We start from the raw sequence: 26,156 nt of genomic DNA, 5'->3' as shown, positions 1-26,156 counted from the left end.
TGAAAGACTGTAAAATGGGAGCAAAGGGTTATAGCATTAAGTACCCCTAATACTTTGCAAATATGGGTCTGGCATAAAAGTAACTGAGTCTGATCTTTCATCTGTTCCTTAGAGCATTTTGCAAGACCAGAAGGGCAGTCAGATTAATATTACAGATTCAATGTAATGCTTAGTTTTCTCCTAAATTATGTACATATCGCTTTTGCTTAATTCCAGCTTATATCATAATAGGACGATTTGGATTGTGTGCAAAAATATTGAGGACAGAAAACCTCCTTTGAACATAGTATATACAAAACAATTAAACTAATTAATCAATCCAAGTATATACTCTTCAGACTAAAAACCTGTCAACTTTCAGCAAAAGGTTTTTGATTCAGCTCTTAGAAATGTTGCAAGTATGACATCAGAGTTAACTTTTTACTTGATCTGTATCTGCCTCAGGTGTGTGTGTGCATGTGTGTATAAAATGAAGCCATTGGTTTTCTGAGAAACTTAAAACATGTTTTACTAAAACTGTACTAATGAATGTCAGCATCCATGTGATTTAAATCTGAAACTGAAGTGAAAATCTAATTAAATATAATTGTTAACCTCTGTTTGAATGGCAAACACCAAATAGCATATAAAAACAAAGATCTTGTTTCATGGATCTAAGAGGAGGTAGTCATGTCTTCAGTTTATAGCTTGAACCTTAGTTTTTGCACAGTAAATGGAAGCAAAGATGTGCTCATGGAAGTGAACTCTGTGAATGAAACAACTTACCCTAGGAGCTCTACTCTTGTCTTGTAAAAAAGGGCTAGTTCAACAAGAATGACTAAATCCCAGTTTTGTGGGAAGCGTTTAAATGGGCTGTCTGCATAATTGGACATTTGTAGTATACTTGACTATATGCATACAAAGGAGAAAAGATATTTGTGCTTGATTATGAACAGCTTTCTCTTAAATAAATTTTAATTCTCATGATTCAAAGAGGATACTTCTTTAAAATAGCTTTAGTGTTAAATTGAAACATTTTCAAGAATAGAGGTATATTTAGCTGCAAATATTTAAATTTCTAATCAGTTTTCCAAGTAAATCACTAAACAAAAAATATTTTGTTGATGTAAATGTCGGCACATAGATGGAAATATCTTAAATTATTAAATTATTTTAAATGAAAAGGTACTTAAAATGTCCTCCTAGTTAAATTATTTTCCCATGTACAGTAAACACCTGACTAACAGTAAAAAAGAGAGCTCATGATACAGTGCTGAAATTAAACTATCCTACAATAAGTTCCAAATTGAGTTTTCTTAAGATGTGATTTGTTCGTTTTTTGTATAATTATTACTAAATTGCAGGAGTCTCATGTATAAACACACTAAATAATATAAACTTCATCCCTTCAAAAATGGAAAATACTGCATATGGTTTTCTGGGTAATAAATTTTGTTTCTTCCATTTTGTGATGGAATGAATGAAGAATGTAAATTTTAGATATTTTTCATTCTCATATTTCCTCATTTTTTGTCTTATCTCTTCATTTTTGTATCAGCTAACAAAGCTTCTTGTTTTATCAGTAGATTTCAGTTCATTGATGAGACTCACCCATATGAAACACAGTATGTTTCATTCCTGAATTTTATGTGCTTTCTTCTATTTTTAAAATAAGAATTCTTCTTTATGAAAGCGATTTCATAATTGCTTACCAAAATCAGATGTTCCTATGGTTTTTACGAGATTAAAGTAATTCAAATCTTGCTGTAAAAAGAGTCCTAAAGTATGAAAAAAAATAGTTTCAAATTGTTTATTGCTAAAAATCACTGACCATTTCTTTCCTGGAAGAAGTTTCACACATCACACTAATTCAGTGTTATCCAACCTGATGCCCTTTGCATATGTGAACTTCAACTCCCAAAATTCTCAGGTAGCACAGCCATCACTAAAAATTGTGGGATTTGGGACAATTGATTTGCAACAATGGGAATATCAGTGGAAGACGAGTATTAAATTTACTATGAATGTCATACTTAGAAAAAACTATTACAAGATGTTTGGCCTTTGGTAGATTACTCTAGGATCGATTGCTGAAACAGATTTCATTTTCTAAAAGTTGTTGGAAATGCAATAATTTGGTTGGGTCATTCTTTCACAGTTGGTGGCAAAGTTGTAAATGTTGAGGGCCACTTTGGTGCTTTGAAAATTTACCCTGTGATTCAAATTTAGAGTGTATACATTTTCTGAAGAATCTTTTTCTTCATTTTTAAAATATGGCATTCTGCAGTTATGTGTTAAAAGAATCTTAATTTAAATTTATGAGCTGACTCTCACCTGCTTAATAGTTAAAATGTTGCATTATTGCACATTGCAAAGAAGTGCTTTTTCATAATACTATAAGGAAATTGTCCTGAAATACATTTATTTTTACAAGTTGAATTTAAGCATTCTAATTTTCTAACAATATCATGTTCTCAGGCCACTAAAAGCGAACAAGTAAAAATCTGCACTCAGAAAGATAGCTCTGATATATTTTTGGATAACTAGATTACTTTAATTTTGAACTCTTAGTTTATAGCAGAGCAGTGGAATCAGACATATTCCAATACATGTTGTTCCCTCTTAGAAAATAACCTGTCTATCTAATACGGAACTAATACAGAAATCATCCCATTATTAGAAATTAATATGGTGACTCCTCATTTCATATTATGATTTTTTTAAAAAAAGATTGCTTAACAGTAGAAAAATATTAAACAAGTGTTAGTATATAGCATTGAGAAATATTCACAAAATCAAGACCAACATCCTAAGCGTACTTTAAAAATATCAGTGAATAGATTGGAGTTTGATATACAGGTAGTTGTTTTGTGTACATTGAATGTTCAGTCAACAGCTTCTAGGCAATATAAACTACTTAACATAAATATGATTGTGTTATTCTGTACAGATGTGTATATATTATTAAGTCAATTTAGCAGTTTCTGCCATTGATGAGAGGGATTTTTGGTTGAAGCCACCCTCAGAACTTCTCTAGAAATACTGAGTTTTAACATTTATGATTGGCATGTACCACACAATAGTATACATAACTTCTCAAAAGTACGTAATATTAATTCTCCCAGATTTATTTCCAGATAAGTGGGTATGCAGACTTGAAGCTTCATGCTACAGTCTTCAGTTAGCCCTGCTGAATACACATGGTTTTACTTCTCAATATATATGAATTAAATATATTTCTTCATGGTACAGCCATATCCTGTTAACTATTACCATCTGTAATATGTTGCTGAGCAAATCCATGAATACAGTTCCCACAGGTTTTGTAGATAACCAGAATTTTGAACAGCAAAGCAAGATTAATTCCATGCATACAGACTTAGCCATTCAAAAGAAACAAAATATCTCAATTATAATTTATTAGGGATGAATGACACTACAAATTGGTACAATCTCCAAAATACAAGGAATTTCCTTTTTCTGTCAATCTGTTGAAAAATTACTCTATTTACCAGTCAATCCCTATATTTAGAGTAGGGTAAGCATCCATGCCACTCAGTTTAGCTAACAAAAAATATAGCTTGATGTTTATTTATTTATCAGCAGCAAATATCAAAAATATTTAAGTGGCAATGCTGGGACCAAAGGAAGGCCAAAGAAGGGAGGGAGAAAAAGAGAGAGAGACACAAACAACAAACAAGATGTTGGACAATAACCACAATCTACATGAACTTTCTCCATATCTAAAGGCATAAAACGTTGCAAAGGTCCTGGAAGCAATAATGTGGGTAATTAGTATGGACAGACCCAAAGGGAGCGGTCTTTGGTTATTCCTCTCTTAACTTTTAAAGTGCATAACAGTAGCAGAATAGAGATGGAAAGTAGAACACCAGGTGGTCCCTTCTCGATTCTGTACTATGAAGAAAACAATTTCGTGGATGGGGATGGTGTATCCAACATTATCAGGTTCTTTTTTATTTTCTCCAGAATGTAAGAGTGGCTGCTTTAACCTATCAAATCTTCCAAGATACAATGATTATATGTTTTTAGAAATATAGGAAGTTGCCTTAAATCAAATAAACATTTCAGTGAGTTCAGTATTATTTTCTCAGATTGGTATAACTTTGTTCGAATTCCAGAAAATAGTATTTCCTTGCCCTGCCTTGAGATGCTGGGAATTGAATCTGGGACAATTTGTATGCAGTGCATTCAGCTATGACTAACTTGTACAATTGATTTCAGTATGGGCAAAACAAAAACCCAAAAAACCCGCCGTGATTTAACCTGGATCTAATCTGTAGGAAATTGACATTGATAAACTGTCTAGAAAAATAGTTTGTTGTGATTCACCTTTCTCTTTTGTCTAAGCACTGAATATTTTCTCAGCTGAATTTTTCAGCTTATAAAATAACTTCTTTTTCTCACAAATGCTACTTATTTATTCATAGGAGTTTGAAATTTCGAAATATATTCTTATTTCCAATAGTACCAGAATTCAGATATGCAAGGAATGGTGCATGAACTGAACAGCCATATAGAGAAGAGGATGGATATAGGAGGGAATACTCAACTGCTCTTGTATGAATTGAGTGCCATCATTCGAGTGGGTAAGAAAACATGTTTTATATTTGGAACTGAAATCTATGCATTGGTTTCATAAAACATTTTGAGGATATTTATATACATTTGATATAGAATTAATTTGATATTAATGCAAACTACTCAGAAATCAGTAAACGAGGGTATTATCTAATGTTATCTAATTACATCATAATGAGTGAAGGTAAAAATGATAGTAAGATGCCATTGAGTCAGGTCTAATTCCTGATGACTGTATGGATAAATGCCTATTGTCCTATACCAGTGGCAATCTGCAGCTCTTCCAGGGACATTCCAGTGATATCTCTTATCCATTGTTTTCCCCTTGATTCACTTACTTTAGGATTAGTCTCTTCTAGGTCTTTTCTTCTAATCTATCATTTGCTTATATCACATATCCAAGGTATTAGAGTTTCTACTTTCTAATCATCTCTACAAGAGAGCAATCAGTCTTGATTACTTCCAGGACTGATTGATTAGTTCTTCTTAACAGTCCATGGTATTTATAGGCACTCTCTTGAAATCCATAATTCAGAGGTATGTATCTTCTTTCTCTTTCTCAATATATGGTTTTCATAGCCATATATTACCACTGGAAAAACCACTGCTTTAACTATTATTTTGTTGCTATCTGACAGATTTTTGGTACTGTAGTTGTCCAAACTTAAAGTGATTTTTCCCTAGCACAAGCCTCACAGAGTTTTCTTTAGCAAGATCAAGATGAAAGTAGCATTGATACAAGAATTCCAGTAAGTCAATTATTTTCAATTTAGAACCAATATTAATTAGAGGAAATATGTACATTAGAGTAGGACATTTTTTAGTCTTTTTCTCACAGCCTTACAGTGCACCATGGAGTAGGTGGATTTCTTCTCTGATAAGGGGGAGTTTGAGCTGTGGGTTGTTATACAACAGTTGTTTGAATCCTTATCAGTCTGAGAACCAACTCTTGTACAATAATCCATTATCTTCTCTAGTTACTTCTTTCTTCCTAGGATTAATCTCCTTACTTCATCAGCACACTGTCCATTTTTGAGTATGCACAATTATCCTACCTTGTTAGGGTAGTTACCTCCCAGGGAAGGATGATGTAGCAGATAATATAATATATGTTAGATGAGGGTTGAAAGAAAAGTAATGACTTCAATGCTATAAGTCACCAACAGATGGCAATCCTGATGCTGTAGAAGCTCTGACATGATCCTTAGTATCTCTTCTTTCACCTCAGTTGGCAGGAAGTTGCTGTCAGAAAAAGTTGGGTTGCTATTGTTCATGAAACAATGGTGTGCTGTAAGTAGTGTGCCATTATGGAATTAATGAATGCTGAAGGAGTCCTTCCAAAATTGAATTTCAATGCCAAATGCAGATTGTTTCTGGTGAACATTGTTTACGTCAGTACTGTGCTTTGCCGGGCCAAAAAATGTTAAAATGGTGAGTTGGGAAGAATTGATTTGTATGATCAAGAATGAAGTGACCAGCAACTGATGAATTTCACATGAGAAAGGCTGATCAAATTATTAAGTACAATTGGAAAGTCACTCAAAGGGAAATTGCTATCAAGTTTGGCATTTCATAGAGACATGTAGGTCACGTATTGACATTTTTATATCAGAAAGTTTGTGCAAGACAAGTTTCTCACATTCTGAGATCAGAGATGAAAACTTCAAGAGTTGAAATTTGCCACCAATTATTGTCACGCTATGAGAATGAAGGTGAGTAACTTCTTCACAGTATTATGACAGCCAACGAAACATGAGCTCATTGTTACAACCCAGAAATGAAATGTCAGTTCACAGAATATCATTATAAAGCTTCACCGGTAGGAAAAAAATAAAAATAAAAAACCTAGTCTTCAGCATGAAAACTTATATTTACAGTGTTTTGGGACACAGATGATATTATTCATATGGATTTCCTTGAACCTGCTATCAACTCAGAGTACTACATTACAATACTCAAAACTTTGAAATAACAATTAAACAGAGGTTGGAAGCATAAGAAGGACATTTTGCTGCAACATGGCAATGCTAGGCTTTATACCTCACAAGCCACCCAAAAGGCAATTGCAAAGTTGGATCTTACCCCATCCACCATATAGTCCAGACTCCGTACCATGCAACTCCCACCTTTTGCCAAAATTGAAGGAATACCTTTGTGGGCATCTGTTGATTTGAATGAAGGGTTGGAAAGGATTTTCAGAACCTGGTTGGAGGGACAAAGAGTGGAGTTCTTCCATGAAAGCTTTAAGAAGCTTGTCCATCATAGTATGGAGTATAGCTAGTGGTGGTAATTATGTGAAGAAGTAAATACAGATAATAAAAGAGCTCATTTCAAGGATTATTTTCCTGTTCCATTTATTAAAGTATCCCTATTTAAATTAAAGTTATGGAGGTGGTGGTATTACTTTTAATTAAACTGTATTATATTGATCATCTGGATCCTTTTCAATCCAAGTTCAGACCTATACATGGAATAGAAACACACTGGTTTTTCTAGTTGATGACCTTTGTCAGGACTCAGATCAGGTTAGTGCTCAACTGCCAGTCCTGTTTCACTTCACAGTATTATTCAATACCATTTATCCTTCTTGGCTGCCTGCAAGGGCTGGGGACTGGAGGTATTGTCTACTTGTTTGCACTCTTTAGAGGGAAGGTTCACTCTGTGGTTACAGGTAAAGAAAGGTTGGTCTGATGGCTACTTACATAGTTCCATAAACATCGGGGTGGTCTTCCCTGAGACTGGCCCGCCCCTTGTCTCTTGCTGTATCTCCCCATGCCCATTACCACTGCAGTGCCCTCCCATGCTACCTCCCCTCTCTCCCTAATTGGGTCCCCTCCCCCTCAGCTTTCCATCCCCCAGGCACTGAGAACCATCCACATCCAACCTAAACCATCCTAGACAGACAGGCTCTGCTCAGGTTCTGGCGCTTCTGTAGCACACTCAGTGCCTCCACCTGAGCAGGCCCTCCATCCCAGCACCTCCCCCAAGGTGTTCTTCCTTCACACAACTCTGCAGCACCCAGAACCAAACCTTACTGGTTATGATGGATGTTTTAATGTTTTATTATTTATCACAAACAATGTAATGTTTTATATTTATGGTGGATGTTTTATTGTTTATAGTGTGGTATGACTCATGGACATTTTGAATACTTTAAGGGTTGAATGGAATTGACGATATACAGGTTTATGAATGAATGAATAAATACATAAATATAAGAATGATTGAAATATACTGCATCTTATCATAGTCTATAATCATAAAATCATTTTTAAAAGTTTTTATTTTAATTTGATACAAGCCACTATTCAATCTGATAGACTAATTGGAGGAATAGGATTCTGTTACATACAAAAGTACATAATCATGATAATTTGCATGATTTTCATAATGATGGCATTACATACTGTAAATGCCACAAATTATGTTATTTGCATCAAATTATATCATTTGTGTAATGATGTCATTACCTGAATGAATTGGGACAAAGAATTGCATACAAAGTCCAGTGCATCCGGTTTTACTAAACTGAGTTTTCACTGTGGTGAAAAAAAGTATATGGGTAAAAAAATAAACTTAATTTTAGACATAATCAGTAGTTAGTTTGCTTTTCCTTTATATAGGAATCAGCTGGTTTTATGATGAGTATTTTCTATTTTTCATCTTCCCATTTTAGAGACCTTTCAGGGTAGTACTGGTTGTTAGATACTCTTGTTAAGGAGTTTGGAATAGATGTTGTACATTTATTCATTCAGTCTGTTTTCTGAGTGATTACGTCAGAGTTAAGATTTCATTATTGATTATACTAATGAGGTAGCCATGGCTTCTGGATCCAAAGAAGCTGGAATTCAAAGCAAGGAATGAACTGCAGGCTATTAACAGGAAGTAATGGGGTAAACATGTCTGGAATAACAAATTTGATCGGAAAATCTTTTTCCTAAGTTGCTCTAGCAATTAAACTCCACTCTTTTGGACAGTACAGTATATATGACTTGTACTTTTCAGTTTCTATTAAGTAAATTATTTAATTAGTAGAATATGTCAGTACATAGCTCACATAGATTTGAACAGTTATTTTCTTATAAGAGTATATTCTAACACAAAATTTTTGTGCAATTCCATTGACAACAAATAGATACTTTAACACTGCTACAAATTCATGGAATATATTAATGGAGGATTTTTTTGTTATTTTATGCAGTTCTTCATTTTTAATGCTTTATATAGTAGACTAATGTTTAAAATATATGCTTATGCTAATAGAAAAGCACTCTATTCAGAAATAGAACATACATCATTTTAAACTTTTTAAAATGATTGTTTTGGCAGCTACAAAGGCTGATGGGTTTGCACTGTATTTCCTGGGAGAATGCAATAATGTAAGTATAAATTTGGAAAACTAATTTATCGAAATAATGTTTCTTTCCAGGTTGCTTTATGTAATATATTGCACTAAGTTTGACAGAGGATAACTATACATTGCCAATTAGTTTTGTAGCTGATGAATTAAACTGTTAAAACAGTTTGGTTCTTTACATACCTTTCAAAAGTCCTCTGCAATGATTACTTTTTAAAATTTACCAAATTGTCAGATTAAACCAATCTGTATTGTGGTTCAGCTTGTTGGAAACCTATTTCTAGCCCTGGATCTAAAAGCAGTTTACAATGTATATGTTGTAAACACTGAGTTATAGTATTGATAGGTTACAGGTTGTAAGACTAACAAATACTGCAGCCTCTTTTAGCTCTTTCTGTTATGCAAGATTTGGGATAAGCCAGTTCCTTTCACAATAAAGAATCGAAATTAAAGTATCCCCATCAGATGGCTTTTAAAACTTCTGCTTGAATACATCTAATGAAGGAGCGCCCCTGTTTGTCTGAGTAATTGGCTCCATTGTCAAACTGCTGTTGCCATTCTGAAGTTGTATTTAATATTTACTTGGAATCTGCCTTCCTATAAATTTAATTCATTATTCTGTGCCCTAATCACTGGAGCAATAGAGATGGGTTCTGACCTTCTTTGAGTGGCATTCTTTTAGTTTTTTAATTTATTTATGCAAAAATGTGTATACTACCTATTTCATTACCATATTACACTGCCACACCAGAAACATAGAGTCAAGAAAAAATACAGATATTAACCATATGGTAGACCTATCACCATTAGCACCCATACATTACACTCATAGCACGCAGACATCCCAGACATCTTACAACCTTAAAGGTCAGGAAGTACCCCAGGAAATAAGGTAAAGTATGGGGGCAGCCACCAAGAAGGATCATTGTAAGGCCCTAAATCCTTTAATTCACATAAGGTGGGGACACTTAGGAGGAATGGATAATTTTAACATACAGCGTAACTCCTCATGGTTTTTTAAAATGCTTTTGCTCCTTTTAAATAAGTCTGAACCTTCAGCTGCTGTATTCCAGGAACGGAACTCATCATGCTTGGAATTAAGCTACTTAGATTAGCAATGCAGGAAAAAATGATTTGATTGTGTGCTGCTTACTGAAACATTCATGGTATAACTTGCTTAGACTACATGGTTCATATCATCTACATATTTTCCTTTCTATGTGAAGAGAGGCCATTTGCCAACACTTCTTCCATTTTAATAAAACTTATACAGGACCTTTTGAACATCCTTAGGAATGATTCATAAGAGAATTTATTAAAAGTTATTGTGAAATGTATGGTTTCTACAATACCATCTTGGTCTACATAGTGGTTTTTATTGGAAATACTCTAATGGTCAACATAATATGATTTCTTTTCAGCAATAGTGCTTCCTTTTTCCATCATACCATATTAATTTGTAAACTGCTGTAGTATTAAAAGTACCCATTCATTTAGTTTTCTTTAAAAAATACATTAGTATCTATTTTGTATGCTTATCGATTTTTAATATTGTATTTTTCTGCAATTTAAAACTTGGAAGAATTGTTGGTGTATACTTGCTGGTCCTTTTAGAATATTATAATTTAATAGCCGTTGTCTTTCACATTTGCAAATGTCCTTGTATTGGTATTCCTTAAAAAAACGATGAAGATAAGAAAGTAGATGATTTGGATATCTGCCTCTTGTTTAATTGACATGAGATCTTTATTCTGAAGTAGATAATAAGGAAACACAAACACATCTTCATGTTTTGGGGTATATACATGGGTAAATGTTAGTTGATTCTTTGCACGAGACAGTGCCACCTAGTGATTCTGCTTAATATTTATAGGATAGAATTGCAAGTAACAAGGATTGTTAGTATTTCTGGTGGATTGGATCAAAGGAACTGAGTGGAATTTCATATGCCCAGTGTTCTTTTCTGACACATCCTTTCCACTAGACCTCCATGTACTCCTAAAAAGTCACTTCTAAGAGTCAAGGCATTCTTTAGAATTTTGTACTATCTATATACTACTAAAACTCTTGTGTCTGTAACCTTCAACTGGGCAAAATGGTGTGTCATAGGGCAACAATTTTTGAACTAAGGTACCTCAAATGGGCTAACTTACAGAATGTGTCCAAAATCCAGGGCTTATTACTTCTGTGGGATTGAAATTTGGGAAATTTGTGGTCACTTAAGCACTGTTGCACTGTCACACTACCATAGTCAACCCACGTCATGTGGTCCTATGTATCCCCAACCTCTTTCCCACCTCTGTCTGTCCCCTGTGCCCAATCGGCCGGTGGCAAGGCCCAACAGGCAAGCAGTGATTGGCTGCTTTGGAAACAAGCCAGAAATTTGAAATCTCTTAATGGCCATGGGCATTGAGGGAAGGATGAGTGAATAACTTGGGTGCCTGCTGGTGAGGTAAGGCTGGCCAGTGGGTGCCAGCAGTCGATGGGTGAGCCCTCTTCCTCCTTTGAGGGAGGAGGCCCTTGGGGATATGCCAGAATGAGGAGCGGGGGTACAGTTTTCCTCACAGTCTGCAGCTCCCTTTGTTCCACCTCTCACCAGCAAAGTGGCAGGCAGTTCCATGGGTCAGCTGAGGAGGAGGAGGAGGAGGAGGAGGAGAAGGAGGAGGAGGAGGCGGCTTCACCAGGGGTCTCCTGAGGGTCATGAGGGGAGGGCAAACTGTGGAAGCCTATATTATATGTGGAAATGAAGGGAGGGAGGGAGGGAGGAAGGAAGATTTCTGATGCTCCCTGCCAGCTTCTGACAAGCAAAGTCAATGGGGAAGCCAGCAGCAAGTTGTAAGTCGCTCACACTCCACTGCTTTTTTGCCCTTGGTCATTCTGTGTCTCTGGCTAGGTAAGGAAATATCTCTGAAACTATGACCCAATGGGTCATGGGTTGTCTAGTGATGTATAAGGGTTCCCACGTGAGAAAGAAAGTTTCAGAATTCCTTCAGACTGGGTGTCATGAAAAAAACATCTTTCTGCTGATGCAAATCACCTTTGGATTCAAGTTAGGGTCTGTTGTTTGTCTGCTAGAGGGTGCTTGGATAAACTAAACATATCATTTGTTTTAGGTGAATTAAAGCTCACTGCTTCTTAGTTCAAGACGATATAAATAAAGCACACATAAGCATTTAAGTATAATGCAAACTTTATCAGAAGCTGAGTGCCAAAATTAGGGAAAGGAGAGGATGATTATTCTCCCAAAGTGCAGAAGGAACCTGAATCTTGCAGACACATCCATCTATGCTATGTGACCAGCAGATTGAGAAGAAAGTAGGAGAGTATCTCTCACATACATCAGAATTATGGAGAAGATGTGAGGTAAGGTCTCTCTTAGAAGACAGGTGGAGGGAGTAGGAGCTATCAGACAGCTACCCTAAAGCAGAAATCAGGTTGAGGTTATGTAGATACAGAGGACTTTGGGAAGAGGGGTTGGAGACTTCCAACCTTTCTCTCCAGAAGCTCAGCCGGGTTTCCTCTACATAATCTCATAGTAATCAATATTGCATTAAATTGTCACTCTCCAGACATAATTAATTACTTGTCTTTTATAGTAGGACTAATTTATTTATATTGAACTATTTGGAACTCTCAGCATATTTCTGTTCAATACTTTTAGTGGTCTTTTTTGGCAGTGAACCTTCTTTTCAATTATTCTTATAGATGAGTCTAGTAAATACAGAACTACATAATTTAAAAGAAACTATAAATTAATTGTGTGCTACATGTGCTTAACCTATACCATAGACTAGAATCTTTGAGATAACTTGTTCTTAAACCAAGAGAGTATTGGCGGGGGTGTGGGGGGGAGGCATCATGCTTTTCTGAAAGAATATTCCATATTGGGTGCTGCCACCAAGAAGGCCCTACTCTTGGCCATTGCACTGTGATCCACCCCATCATTATGACCTACAAGCAATGTCTCCCTTTTTCCTGTTTCAGATATCAGGTCAGTACATTATAACTGCCTTCAATTGTACAAAATAAAGTTGATTTATAAATCAAATAAATAGGTATCATCTGGATTGTTACAAGTGCTTATAAAAGTAGGAATCCATAGGTTGGTAAATAGGAACCCATAGGTTGGTAAGTAGTTGCATATTGCCCTGCAATACTGGTAATGGAGAAATCAGAAATGATTTTTTAGTTTTTTTAATACTAGGTTTAAGTGTGAGTCCACTCATGCATACACATGACAAAATACAATATAAATTTAAAAGCATGCTTGATTTGATTGCTTATGATGAAATGTTGAGAGAAGGGGTGAAGGATATAAAGGGGATGAGAGATGGTGAATTTTGATCTTTCTAGAGGTCCTAAGTGAATGCTTGCAGTTAGATTGATGATTGACACAAGTAGTCATCATCAAGAGCATATTTGCTAATGTTCAGGTACTGATGCTCGGTGAGGGTAGAGAAGGACTTACCTGATTTGCAATGTCTCTGGTGATGTAAACCAGTTCAAATATTGGGATATTGTTTTTCTTTCATGTGAGGTTTAAAAGCATTACTCGTGATAGCAACTCAAAAAGTAGTGCTACTATTGCAGTGCTTTGTAACTTTGTAAAAAGTAGGATCATTCAGGTGAATGTGTTTGTAGACAAGTGACAGGTCAGGCCTCTTAATTGCAAGAGCTTTGTAAGAGCATTTAGACAAATGCCCTTTAATATTTCATTTATTTATTTATTGTATTTGTTGAATTGAGGGCCGCTTCAATCACCAAGTGATTTTTGGTAACTTAAAGCTTATAACATCAAGTAATTAAAACCAAACAAACACTCACTTAAAAAGTACGTTGGCACACACCGTGGGAGAACAATAGTACAGACATATTCCCCACCAGACTACCAATGTAGGGAAAACTACTTCCTCTAGTCCCAGAGCCTGACAAAAGAGCTAGGTATAATGGCTTTATGGAAGCTCTACAAGATCAGGACCATATGGGTCTCAGGGTATACTGTTCCATAGGGCAGATGCTGTTACTGAGAAGGCATCTCTCCTAAGTCCCACAAAGTGATAGTGCATTATAGCTGTGCCATGGTCAAGCAGAAGCCATAGGAGAAAGATAGCCCATGGGTAACTGGAATGTGAGCTCATATCTCCATGCTGAGCATGCAGGGATTTAGAAGGCATCCTGGTAGGTGAGAAGAGATTACTGACATGTTGCAATGGATGCAGTGTAGTTTATTTATATTTTAAGTTCATTTTTTATTTTCTTCTCTATAGTTTCATATTTAAGTTTACATAAAGTTCTAGTGGGTTGATTATACACAGGCGTGAGGTTATGTACAAGCTGTGAGCTTTCACATAGTCAGGAAAAAAGATTTCATCCTTATACTCCATGTTTGGTAGTTTTTCGGGTTTAATCTCTTAAAAGGTAGGCTCACTGCCATCGTGGTGGCCATGCTTCCCCTTGCAGGCACACACACAAAAACACAGAGAAAACATCCAAACCTCAAACAAGAAGCTTGTACCAGACATTACACATGCAGGGCAACAAATCCAGGCATAAATCTCTCTTCACTCTGGAACCTCGCTCTGGGCACTCTGGGCCCTCGTCCTGGGCCCATAACCTGTTATGCAGAGTGCAGCTATGACCACAGTTCATGCCAAAAATACACACCAGTGTTAGATTTAAAGAATGCAATGTCCTTATCTTATTCTCCAAAGAAATCCAGCCAGAAAATATAAAATATCTGGTTGTTTATTGAGAAAAATAAAAACTACATAAAATACAAGTTTCATGCAAAACATAGAAAAAATCACTTCTTCTCATATATGTGGCATCCAAGACTTATCCACTACACAAGTTTAACAAAGTCTCTAGCCAAAAACTCTCAGAGAAGAGGTACACTACTTAGTTATTAGTTACTACTACATAACCCATAAAACTGATTACATGATGGCTAAAATTCTACTGAGCAGCAAGGCATGTAATCCTCACACTTTTATTAACACTATGCACCACCCCTTGAGTAACTTGCATACAGATGCCAATAGGTGGCAGTAAATAGCAGTATACGTGTGAACTGGAAGGCCGAAATAAGTCGCATGGTTTCTCTAGTCAAAACAATATGTTTGAAGATAGCGAGGTGCATTTCTTCCCATGAGAAACTCCTAACAAGTCATTCATGACATGCAGAATATTGATTATGAACTGGGTTCTGTATATGTAACAGTGGATTGACCCACTTAGGTGATCTATTACTGTTCATCAGATTGCATGAGATCTGCTTGAAACAAAACAATAATTTAAAATGTTTTTGTCATATTTCCAGCAGTACCAACATTGAATGTGAAGTATTAGATTTTGATTTCATATGCATGTAATGATTTATTGTGGAAACACTTTAATTACACTTTCTTTCCTTTTGTTCTTCAGAGTCTTTGTATGTTCACACCACCAAGAATAAAGGATGGACAACCAGAGCTTGTTCCTGTAGGACCAGTTCAACTCGGCACCACAGTATCTGCTCATGTAGCCAAATCTAGAAAAACACTATTAGTAGAAGATATTTTGGGGGTAAATGGTTATCTTCCTTAAAAATAATCTTGGACAGACTATTAAAGAGTAGGTTAGTTGGGTAGAAAAAGTCAGATGGAGTGAAAATTCTTCAGTACTGGTAGAAAGGAATTTTTGAAGGGAAATGTTGGGAATGGGATGAGAAGCATTGTGAAGTTCCAGATATGCCTTCAGAAAATCAAGGACTTCAAGCTACTGTTGTTGTGGTTGTTGTTATGGTTGGTTGCATAGTCAGCCAGATGTTTAGACTGGAATTGGCATTTTTATCCACCTATCAAGTCCTTCCCAAGGACCTAGGATGGGCAGATGTGGTTGTTTGATGGTGTTAAAGGTATTGTTGCAGGATATAAGCTGTTCCAAGTAAAGCTGCCTTTTGCAATTGACTCGTGGTGATTTTGTCAATGCCGATGGTGATGATGATGATGATTTTGGCTATGTAGGTGTCCAAATCCAGGAGGGTTTATAGCTTATTCATTTTCATCAGAAAGCCCAGGATTAGAATTTTCAACTATAGTAGTCTAGTGATGGGGAAAACAAATAAATAAAAGCAGAGCTATGTTGGTGAATTCACTGCAGTCCTTCTGTCTTGCTATAGGTATCATGAGGCAGCAATTCTGATGTTTGCCATTTCACTATTCTTTTCTGCTCCAGTTAAGATTGTTCTGGTAGGCTGTATACTCATTTAGATGCAAGTAGACAGTGATTTGATTGAACCCAATGTGGTGTCTGAGTGTCCTCCAGACTTCCTATCTTTCTTGACTTTTTATATTTAAAAAGTATATTTTAATAAAAACACAAGAAGTTGGAAAGCTGCAAAATAAAATGCCAGTTCCCAGAATTGTAATTAATTTCAGGAGTGCCACAGGTCTGTAAATGGGTCTAATAACCTTAGATTTATTTTTTTAAATGGGTATGATTTGTTTTGTAGTGTGTTTTGTCTGATAACATGACACCTGCCCAGAAAAAAGGACAAAGATGAGTAAGAACAGTAAAGTATCCTGCAAGAGTCTGCTGTTGTGAATGTAAAGTAGCATTCTAGTAAATTAGTCCTTCATAACTGGCTATAACTCCCAAGGCATCCATTTCATGAATGAACAGGTCCTTGTGCAGCAATTATTTTGTGAGAATGCCCACAATATGTTCTCAAAATCCTAAATGAGCCTAGAATCAATTCATCTACGTTAATATTGCCTATATAAGTAGTCCTTGTTTAGTGACCACAATTGGGACTGGCAACTTGATCATTAAGCAAAGTGGTTGCTATGTGAAACAGCGACTGTGCTTACAATCTTACTTTAGCTTTCCTTTGCTTTGCAGACCTGCAAAGGTTGTACCTGCAAGGATTGGTTGCAAAGTTACTTTTTCATCACCGTTGTAAGTGCAAACAGTCACTAAATGAGGCAGTCACTAAACAAGGACTACCTGTATTCAGATTCCTCAGTTTATGTTTGCATTTTTGCCAGTCCTGAATTTGTCTGCCTTGAATTTTACTTAGGTGCAGTTCAGTAGTAGAACAATGCAATGGCTGGATAGGGTTGTCCAGGGATTCATACAAAATATCTTTCTAACCTGTATGTAGGTGTCAGGAATTCAAAACTTTTGCATACCAGGCATCTTTCCCTCCAAGGTATGATGTTTTAGAAAAACGAAACAACTTCAGTAATATCTGTTACAATGCCTAAATTCTAACAAACATTTCCTCATTATGTAACAAATCAGTAATGCTGCAGCCCCTTTTTTGGGGGGAAACAATCAATAACTTGACTGAAGCTTCAATAGCAAAAGCTATTTTACCAGCATGGGATTAAAGTGCATGCATTATTTGATAAATATGTATGCTGTATATTCAAGAATATCATTAGGTGAATAAAATTATATAGATGTAAAAACTGAGAGCTACTAACAGAATATGAGAGGAGAAATTCACTATAACCAAGCAAGTCCACTGCAAGCATAGATTTTTTTCCCCATCCCTTTTTACCCATAGGAAAAGTGCTGAATAGGAGTCACTGACCAATGCAGATCATTTCTCTTGATAAAAATAATAGAACAGGAAGGCTCCATACACTTTTCTATGCATCTAGTCAACCTAATTTAGATTCTGCACTGGCCATTAAAGCATGATGATGATGACAGTGATGATGATGATCATTATCATTACAATTCTTTTGCCACAATTTAGCACCAAGTGTTTTTACATTTCAGTATTGGGCAGAATCTCTCAATCAGTGAATTTTTGCTTAAATATTTAATTGAGTTATCCTAGTTATTGATAAAACTATTTCATTATAAATGAACTAAATATGATATCATTAATATAAAACAGCATTTACCTTTCTAGGATGAACGGTTTCCCAAAGGAACAGGACTGGAATCAGGGACTCGTATCAAGTCTGTGCTTTGTTTGCCAATTGTTACTGTACTTGGTGATCTGATTGGTATCCTGGAGCTTTATCGAAACTGGGGTAATGAAACTTTCCATCTCAGTCATCAAGAGGTAAATCCTAAATGTAGCAGTGAGCATATTCATATATAACTCCATGCAGCTACCTGTAGTTCCATGGCTGGAAGCTATATTGAGGATATTCGTTTTGAAATCAAGAAGTTGCTAAATGAGACCACCCAGACACATTGGATCAGGAGTAAAGTTTTATACAATGGCATGATGAGCATGAGACACTAGCTAGAACATCCTTCACTTAGCCATACAGTTGATCCTGATCCTCAATGGGTTGTGCAGAATCATTCTCCTTGGCTTTAGCAGTTGAGTCAGTGTTGCAATCAGGCGAAAAAAAAATTCTTGGTGGCCAAGCCAAGATTATTAAATGGATGCAAAGGGTCAGATAATGCCAAGTGATGCCTTGAATCACCACCAATTGGGATCCAGTTGTCTCCTTTAGTTCTTGCCTCAAGAAATGTCCTAGCATGTGGCAGAATCTTACACAGGGCAGTGAGTGTTCACCAGTTTGATGATGTTCCTTCCTCTGGACAGATTCTATCAGATGATCCACCCTGTTTCTCCTTCAGAGGAGGATGACTGCCCACTTCACTGATAGGAATGTGCTTCATACATGAAAAAGCCAGGAGAAACCACTTGTGCCCAATGCGAACAATTTGGCACTATGTATTCTGTACAGGGTGACACTAGTAATTATTCATCTCATTGAAGAAGGCAGACTTTTGGCAGCTCCATGGAGTAGAAAGACTCAGTATTCTATAGGAATACTAATGTTAAGTCTGGTACTCTTGTGGATTCAGTCTGAAGAAGGAGCACAACACTAATGTCAGCACACTGCACTTTTGTCCCTCTTGTATCCTCTTGATAGATGTCTTTGCCAGATACACAGATGTATAATGCAACCTGTACTATAGCAAGGCACAGAATAGGATAGGACTCCGTAGGGAGAGCACTGATTCTTTATCTAATATCTCCCTTCCTTCTGTCCTACTTCTCACAATAATAATGGAAAGGTTTCATAGGATCCATTGCAAAGTGTTTATTTGTACTACTCCAGGTAGTCAGAGTCTGCAGTGCTGATGTGTCTCTTGGACTAGATTTGTAAAGTAGTTATAGATATAGATAATAGACTTTTTTAGATGTTGTGGTAGCATCTGAGTTTCATTTCAGATAAAATAGGATAGGGCTAAACCAAGCTTTTTTTCTTTTTCTTCCCATTTCATTTTCTACTTTTGCCTGTGGGTAACTTGGCATTTTAGGAGGCAGTGTGTATGGGCTTTCCATGGATACTAATATGATATCTTTCCACAAAGAGATGAAGACCATGGGGTGGGGATGGCTATATCTTAAATTAAATGAACAACTATACTAGTGAAAAGCATTTCATTTACATTTCCAACCTTATTACAGGCATTGCCTGTTTTGAATCTGGAACATTTTTGCTATAGGTAGAAGAGCATCAGAACATTTCCAGAAAGGTTGGAAGGTATATTTCAGACTTGAGACAAGACATTTTCCAAATCTAAAAGGTTTTGCAAACTTCTACAGTCTTTTATATATATCTCAATGTTATTGTTTTAATCCACATTATTATTTTAATTTTCTGCTAGATACCTTGAATAAGGTATTTGTTAAATAGATAAATATTATAAAATTTAACAGAAAATTTGAATAACATAATTAATTAATTAAGAATTAAATAACATAATTATGTTATTTAATTTTTTAAATTAAAAGTTTAATAACATAATTAATTTCAGAACTAATTAATGTAGTTCTGAAAACCCAGTTAGGTAGAGGCCATTTAAACTAGTAAACTTTTTACTAAATACTTACCCTTCATCATTGCTTATATAACCCAAATATGAGTAATAAGTTGCTAGAATTTTCAAAACATTAAGAAAATTTTGATGTCTTTCAAATAACCAAAATTTCTGTGTTTTTCAGGTTGCGACAGCAAATCTTGCATGGGCCTCAGTAGCAATGCATCAAGTAGAGGTAACTATCTGGATTAAATGTTAGTTTTCCTAAGAGAAATAACTTAATTCTAGGAACATAAAATATTGTGGCTGGTGTGGGTCTCCTGGGCTGTGTGGCCGTGTTCTGGAAGTTTTGTTTCCTAACGTTTCGCCAGCATCTGTGACCAGCATCTTCAGAGTGCAGGAGCACAGACAGGAGCAGTTCTCTCTGTGCCCAGGATGATGTGACCCTTTTGTGGGTATTTATAGAGATATGAAAGGGGGGGGAAAGGGGGGGATTGGGGGGTTGGGGGGATGGGGGGGTTTGGGTTAACAAGTGGCTGCTTGTTTTGGTGTCAGAATATGTGTGTATCTTCCTGGGAGTTAGGCAGGGTTTTTTCTTCTATTGAGTTGTTAACGAGTGGCTGCTGAGGGTGATTAGCAAGTTCATTGTGTGAACTGTTCACAGGTCCTGGCGGTTGAGCTGAGTTCATTGACCTTTTGCAGGCTGTATTTTTCAGGATTGGTAGCCAGGTTTTGTTGATTTTTAGACTCTCCTCTTTTTTATTGAAACTGTGCTGGTGTTTGTGAATCTCAATGGCTTCCCGGTATAGCCTGGTATAGTGGCTGTTGGTGTTGTCCAGTATCTCTGTGTTTTCAAATAGGATTTTGTGTCCAGTGTGTTTGAGATCATGTTCAGCTACTGCAGATTTTTCTGGTTGCTGTAGTCTGCAGTCTCTTTCGTGTTCTTTTATCCTGGTATGGATACTGCGTTTTGTGGTCCCAATCGGGATAAAAGAACACAAAAGATACTGCAGACTACAGCAACCAGAAAAATCTGCAGTAGCTGAACATGCTCTCAAGCACACTGGACACAAAATCCTATTTGAAAACACAGAGATACTGGACAACACCAACAGCCACTATACCAGGCTATACCGGGAAGCCACTGAGATTCACAAACACCAGCACAGTTTCAATAAAAAAGAGGAGAGTCTAAAAATCAACAAAACCTGGCTACCAATCCTGAAAAATACAGCCTGCAAAAGGTCAACGAACTCAGCTCAACCACCAGGACATGTGAACAGTTCACACAATGAACTTGCTAATCACCCTCAGCAGCCACTCGTTAACAACTCAATAGAAGAAAAAACCCTGCCTAACTCCCAGGAAGATACACACATATTCTGACACCAAAACAAGCAGCCACTCGTTAACCCAAACCTCCCCACCCCCTAACCCCCCCACCCCCCACCCCCCAATCCCCCGCTTCAGATCTCTATAAATACCCACAAAAGGGTCACATCATCCTGGGCACAGAGAGAACTGCTCCTGTCTGTGCTCCTGCACTCTGAAGATGCCAGTCACAGATGCTGGCGAAATGTTAGGAAACGAAACTTCCAGAACACGGCCACACAGCCCGGAAGACCCACACCAGCCATCGTATGCCGGCCGTGAAAGCCTTCGACAAAACATAAAATATTATTAGTCTGTTTTGTAATATTTGAATATTGTAAAAAAATTGGACAGTAAGCTCAAGGCCTTCTTTATTATTTGTGTATTTCAAAGGAGTTTACTAATAATTCCTTTTAATTTGAGATCAGTCCAGATCAGGTTTGCATTGAAAGCTTCTTTGTCTCCAACCTTTGCTATAAGCCCCTGTTGCCATCATCCTTTTCCAGTCCTTCCTTTGTCAAAGTTGCCTGGTAGATATTTTACAAAAATATGTGGTAGTGTTAAGAGATTTTTGGGAACCATGGATGCTAGCATGTATACCTTAGTTCCCATAATTCCTCACAGCTCCAGTGGGGGCTGTGTTTTTTTCTGATTTCTACCAGATCTGGCCATATACAATCTTCTTTTCCACCTCTGTCTGAGATGTCAAGAATTCCAAGGTTCTGCATGCCAAGTAGTTGTTCTTCTAATTAACGAGCTAGAGTCCTTCCTTCCCAAAGCATGTTGTTGTAAAAAGATGGATATACAATTTCAGTAATATCTGCCACAATATCTACGAACACTTTCTTATTGTATAACAGGTCAGTAGTATTGTAGCGTCCATTATTGGGGGAACAACCTTCAACTCAGGTTGATGCTTCAGTAGCAAAATGCTGTTTCTACCAGTGGTACGATTAAAGTACATGGATTGTTTGATAAGGAAGTACTGTATTTTATATATTATATAAAAAAAATCACCTTAGTTTTCTTTAGTGGTCGGTAAAAGTGGTTTTGAGCTAATACCTCACTTTTCTGAAAGGAGCAGGCAGGCAGTAGTTTTCAGGTCAGTGCCACTTTTCAAATGTATGATTAGAGTTATTAGCACACACATATCCACAATTAACCTCAAATTGAAGTATGACATATACGAGGGAGCTTGAAATATATATATATACACACACACACACACACACACACACACATACGTGTGTGTGTGTGTGTGTGTATCTCTCCTAGCTTTATTTCTTCTTAGTAAATCCTGGACAGATAATATCTATGTTTGTAGATTCATTCTGATTCTAATCTTCTGCTTAAATAAGCAATAGTCTTCCCAAAATTTCATTCAGGTATCCAGGGGTTTGGCCAAACAGACTGAACTGAACGACTTCCTGCTTGACGTATCAAAGTAAGTGACATGAAAGTGAGTCTGTACAGCCATGACTGTTTTTGAAATGATTAATATATATGCTTATTTCAGTTTATTCATTGCTCTGGAAATTGGTTTAAGAGTATTCATTATGTAGTTCCATGCAATATGAATTGTGAGAGGTTATTACAGGTAGTCCTTATTTAGTGACAGCCTCATACAGTGACCATTCGCAGTTATGAGGGTGATGAAAAAGTAACTTTGCGACCAATCCTCACATTTCTGACCTTTGCAGATCTGTAAAACAAAGGAAAGCTGAAGTAAGATCATAAGCACAGTCAAGGTTTCACTTAGCTTCAATTAATGACTGAGTTGCCAGTCCTAATTATGTTTGCTAAATGAGAACTACCTGTGTACTCATAAATTATAAATAGGAACAGGTCCACATGATCATTATTTTAAAATAGGCAGTATTATTAAATATATTTATTATTATTAATATTAATAATAATAATACAACTGCTATAATACTACTACTACTATAATTATTATAAGTAGCAGTATTATTATTATTATTTGTTATATTTATATGCTGCTTTCCACTAAAATAACATTCAAGGCAGCAAAGTAGAATATTGATTAAAAATTAACCAATAATTAAAACATTAAAATGTGTCTAATAAAACTCAAATAAAACCCATCAATTGGAAAAAAAGCATAGTACCCACTGACTAAAGGCTGCATCAAGGTGAGGTAAATGCCAAAAGCCTGTATGCAGGATGCTTGGGGTTCTTCAAATAAATTGGTTCTAAGTCAGGACCAGAATTTTGAACAGGAAATGGATTGGTAGCCAATTAAGTTGATTTTGCAAAAACAAGCAAGTCAAATGGCTCTTCTAATAATCCTCATTAGTTGTCTTGCCATGGCATTCTGGATTAACTAAAATTTTGAAATGTAAAATCATCTAAATGGGATGTAACTAAGACACATGTCTTTATTTCTTTATTTGGGCTTTTATGCCACTTCAGTCCATAGACTTAATTTTCTAGAACTGGTATCTCCGAAATAGGTTTGGTCTGCGTAGCAGTTTTAGCTACGCACACACCCTTAAGCACCCTGTGGAAGAGTAGGCTGCTTGAGAAAATTGTAGGCACACATGCTACCTTTTTTCCCTCCCATCTGAGTTTTCTCCAGAGTTACACAGAGAGTTGCCAATATAGCAGCAATCCTGACACAGGTGTGGGAGGAGAGGAGAGGGAATGGGAGAAGAGGAGACATGACACAACATGATGAGTGTCTTTGGAGCTCTTACAGCCCCTGGCAAACTGAGAAGTGCAGCAGCCAAAAGAAATAAGGTGTTTTTCCTTCAGAGGGAATGGACAGTCCAGAGACGAGAAAAGCATAGAGGCCCAGCAAGGCAAACACAACCTGGAAAGGTGCAAGAGCTCCACGTGTTGGGCATTAACAGAGGGGGAAAAAATAGAAGAAATCCCAGAGAGAGCAAAAATGACAGAACAGGTTCTGTAAGAAGGATATATTAATGTATAATAGCAATAGTATACAGCATAGTAATAGTAATTGTAACAGAGTATAGGACAAAGGTAATAGGAACACATACACACACACAGTATCTTTGTTTTGCAAAATAAAGTCTCCCCATCCCTCATAGGGAGATACAAACTGCCTGGTCCAGGGTCCAATGCTTTTGTGTCTCTCTTGAGTCTGGGTTAATTTAATTTGGTTTAAAAAAGAATCTGTGACACACACCCCCTTCCAAATTAGGCCTTCCAGGTTCAGGATTAAATCCAAGGGATTAGAGAAAGTTTATACATTAAATCTTCCTTAATCTGGATTTGGGTTAACCAAACCTACATTTGTTTTATTTAGATTAAACTTCAATTTGTTCCCTGCATCCAGTTATTAATGATATCAGATACTGATTTAAACTTGACCAACTTCCTTGAATTTAGATAGAAATAAACAGCATTAAATCTTCAGTAAACTTTGGCACCGACTACCAGAATTTTGGACAGTCTTCAAGTGTCTTAATGCATATATTGAATAATATTAAAGACAAGATGGAAATGGTTCTAGATAAGGCATGGGAAATCCTAATTCAGCCTATAGAAACTTCCCCAACCAATCTGTAAGCAGTTTATGGAAGCCCTCTCTGCCTAAAGATCCTTCCCCTTTCAGTAGCATTTTTGGGAGTAATTCCTCCAAGTTTCTACTTTTCTATTTATGGTGTGCTTGTGAAGTATGTTTGTGTATGTGTTTGTATGTGTATGGGAGAGAGAAAGTGCATTGAGAGCTTTCTATCTGTAATGCAGTGCATCCAGTTACTTTGATATGTTGTGGAGCTTCATGATCTAGATATAGGCACAGTTGGCACATCAGATAATTTGTGTGAAGGCCTTCCTGACCGCAGCTCCTACTTGCTCCTCAAGCAGGAGTTATGAGTCCAAGAAGGCCTCCAAATTGTGTGCCAGTCCAGAAGGGGGAAGTGCAATTCCATTCAGGACTAAAGAAGGAATGTTCCCAGATTGTGTGGTCCAAATGCTCCACACCCCCAATCTTGTCAAGGTTGAGCTTCAACTTATTCCTTCCCATCCAGACCTGCACAGTCTCTGGACTGTGACATGTCCTTGAACTCATCGCCTGCTTGGCCTGGGGTTGAGACGTATAGCAGGATGATACCTGTGATGGAATGGAATTATGAAGGCCAGGCTCAGGGAGATAAGCATTTTCTTAGTTCACTGAAAGAACGTGGGAACTACAAGAGGATGAGGCTGGCACCTCCCTGAGGAATTCACGGTGTTGTGGCTGGCTGGCTTGGGAGCTGGGGTTTCAGTATGGGAAGATTGATGTCAGGTTTATCCCAAGGAACTCCAAGAGACAATGCAAAATCAGTTCAGCTATGTTTATTAGCTACAACCTCTAGCAAGAATCTAAGACCCTTTAAGGACCTTAAAGTTCAGGTAGGTATATATGGGTGAAGGCACTCTTTCAGGTAACAGGGCCTAAGTCATTTAGGGCTTTATAGGTCAAAACCAGAACTTTGTATTAGTCTGGAAATGAACTGACACAATATGTTCAGTGAAGCAAATACTATTGCAGGGACCCAACATGTCCCTTGGGTGGCTTTCTCTAACCAGAAGGGTCATGGATCCTAGTAACAAGTGGCTGGGTAAATCGATCTAAGGATCCTGTCCTCTTGCTCAAGAGTTACAGGCTCAAACTCATCCCAGGTAACCACACAAGATCTTGCTTCCATCACCTTGACAGGACTTGTCCAACTTTGAATGAATCTGAACAATTTTATCTGCAGATGCCTAGAATATTTCTTATAGAGGTCATCCGGGTGATCCTGTGGCTTGTTTCTCCCTGGCAAGGAACAAGTCACTTTAAAAAAAAGCTGCTGGACAGCTATTTGCAGATGTGATATCAGCAGGAAAATAAGTGTGTTTTGCCACCCATATCGTCATGATATAATCTCTAATATGGGGTCTTACTCATTTGGATTCACTCTTTGTCTTCCTCCAATGGTGCTCTGGGTGTCCCATTAGGACCCCATGGGGTTTGGTAGTTGCTTTGGGTGGACCAATCTTATAGGTCCTATAGCAGCATAGGATCCATACCTCCTTTTATAGCTAAAGATAA

The 26,156-nt window shown here is 36.9% G+C and overlaps 1 protein-coding gene across 3 annotated transcripts in view; it reads left to right on the top strand.

Moving 5' to 3' along the window:
* PDE10A (phosphodiesterase 10A) overlaps positions 1 to 26,156 on the top strand; it is a 140,283-nt gene that overhangs the window by 67,326 nt on the left and 46,801 nt on the right. For 2 of the 3 annotated variants that reach the window (XM_088142907.1, XM_088142916.1), the window contains exons 4-9: positions 4,466 to 4,586; positions 8,908 to 8,957; positions 15,359 to 15,499; positions 17,841 to 17,996; positions 19,905 to 19,955; positions 22,456 to 22,535. In XM_088142907.1, coding sequence (XP_087999033.1) covers positions 4,466 to 4,586; positions 8,908 to 8,957; positions 15,359 to 15,499; positions 17,841 to 17,996; positions 19,905 to 19,955; positions 22,456 to 22,535 — 599 coding nt within the window. The remainder of the gene's footprint in view (positions 1 to 4,465; positions 4,587 to 8,907; positions 8,958 to 15,358; positions 15,500 to 17,840; positions 17,997 to 19,904; positions 19,956 to 22,455; positions 22,536 to 26,156) is intronic. The other variant, XM_088142912.1, reaches the window with a different exon arrangement.

Source organism: Python bivittatus, unplaced genomic scaffold (assembly GCF_059951505.1).
Source record: "Python bivittatus isolate LINGU-HERP-01145 unplaced genomic scaffold, Pbiv_v1 ctg000020_np1212, whole genome shotgun sequence".
In the NCBI taxonomy this organism is placed as follows: domain Eukaryota; kingdom Metazoa; phylum Chordata; class Lepidosauria; order Squamata; family Pythonidae; genus Python; species Python bivittatus.
This window is presented reverse-complemented; position numbering and strand designations above follow the sequence as displayed.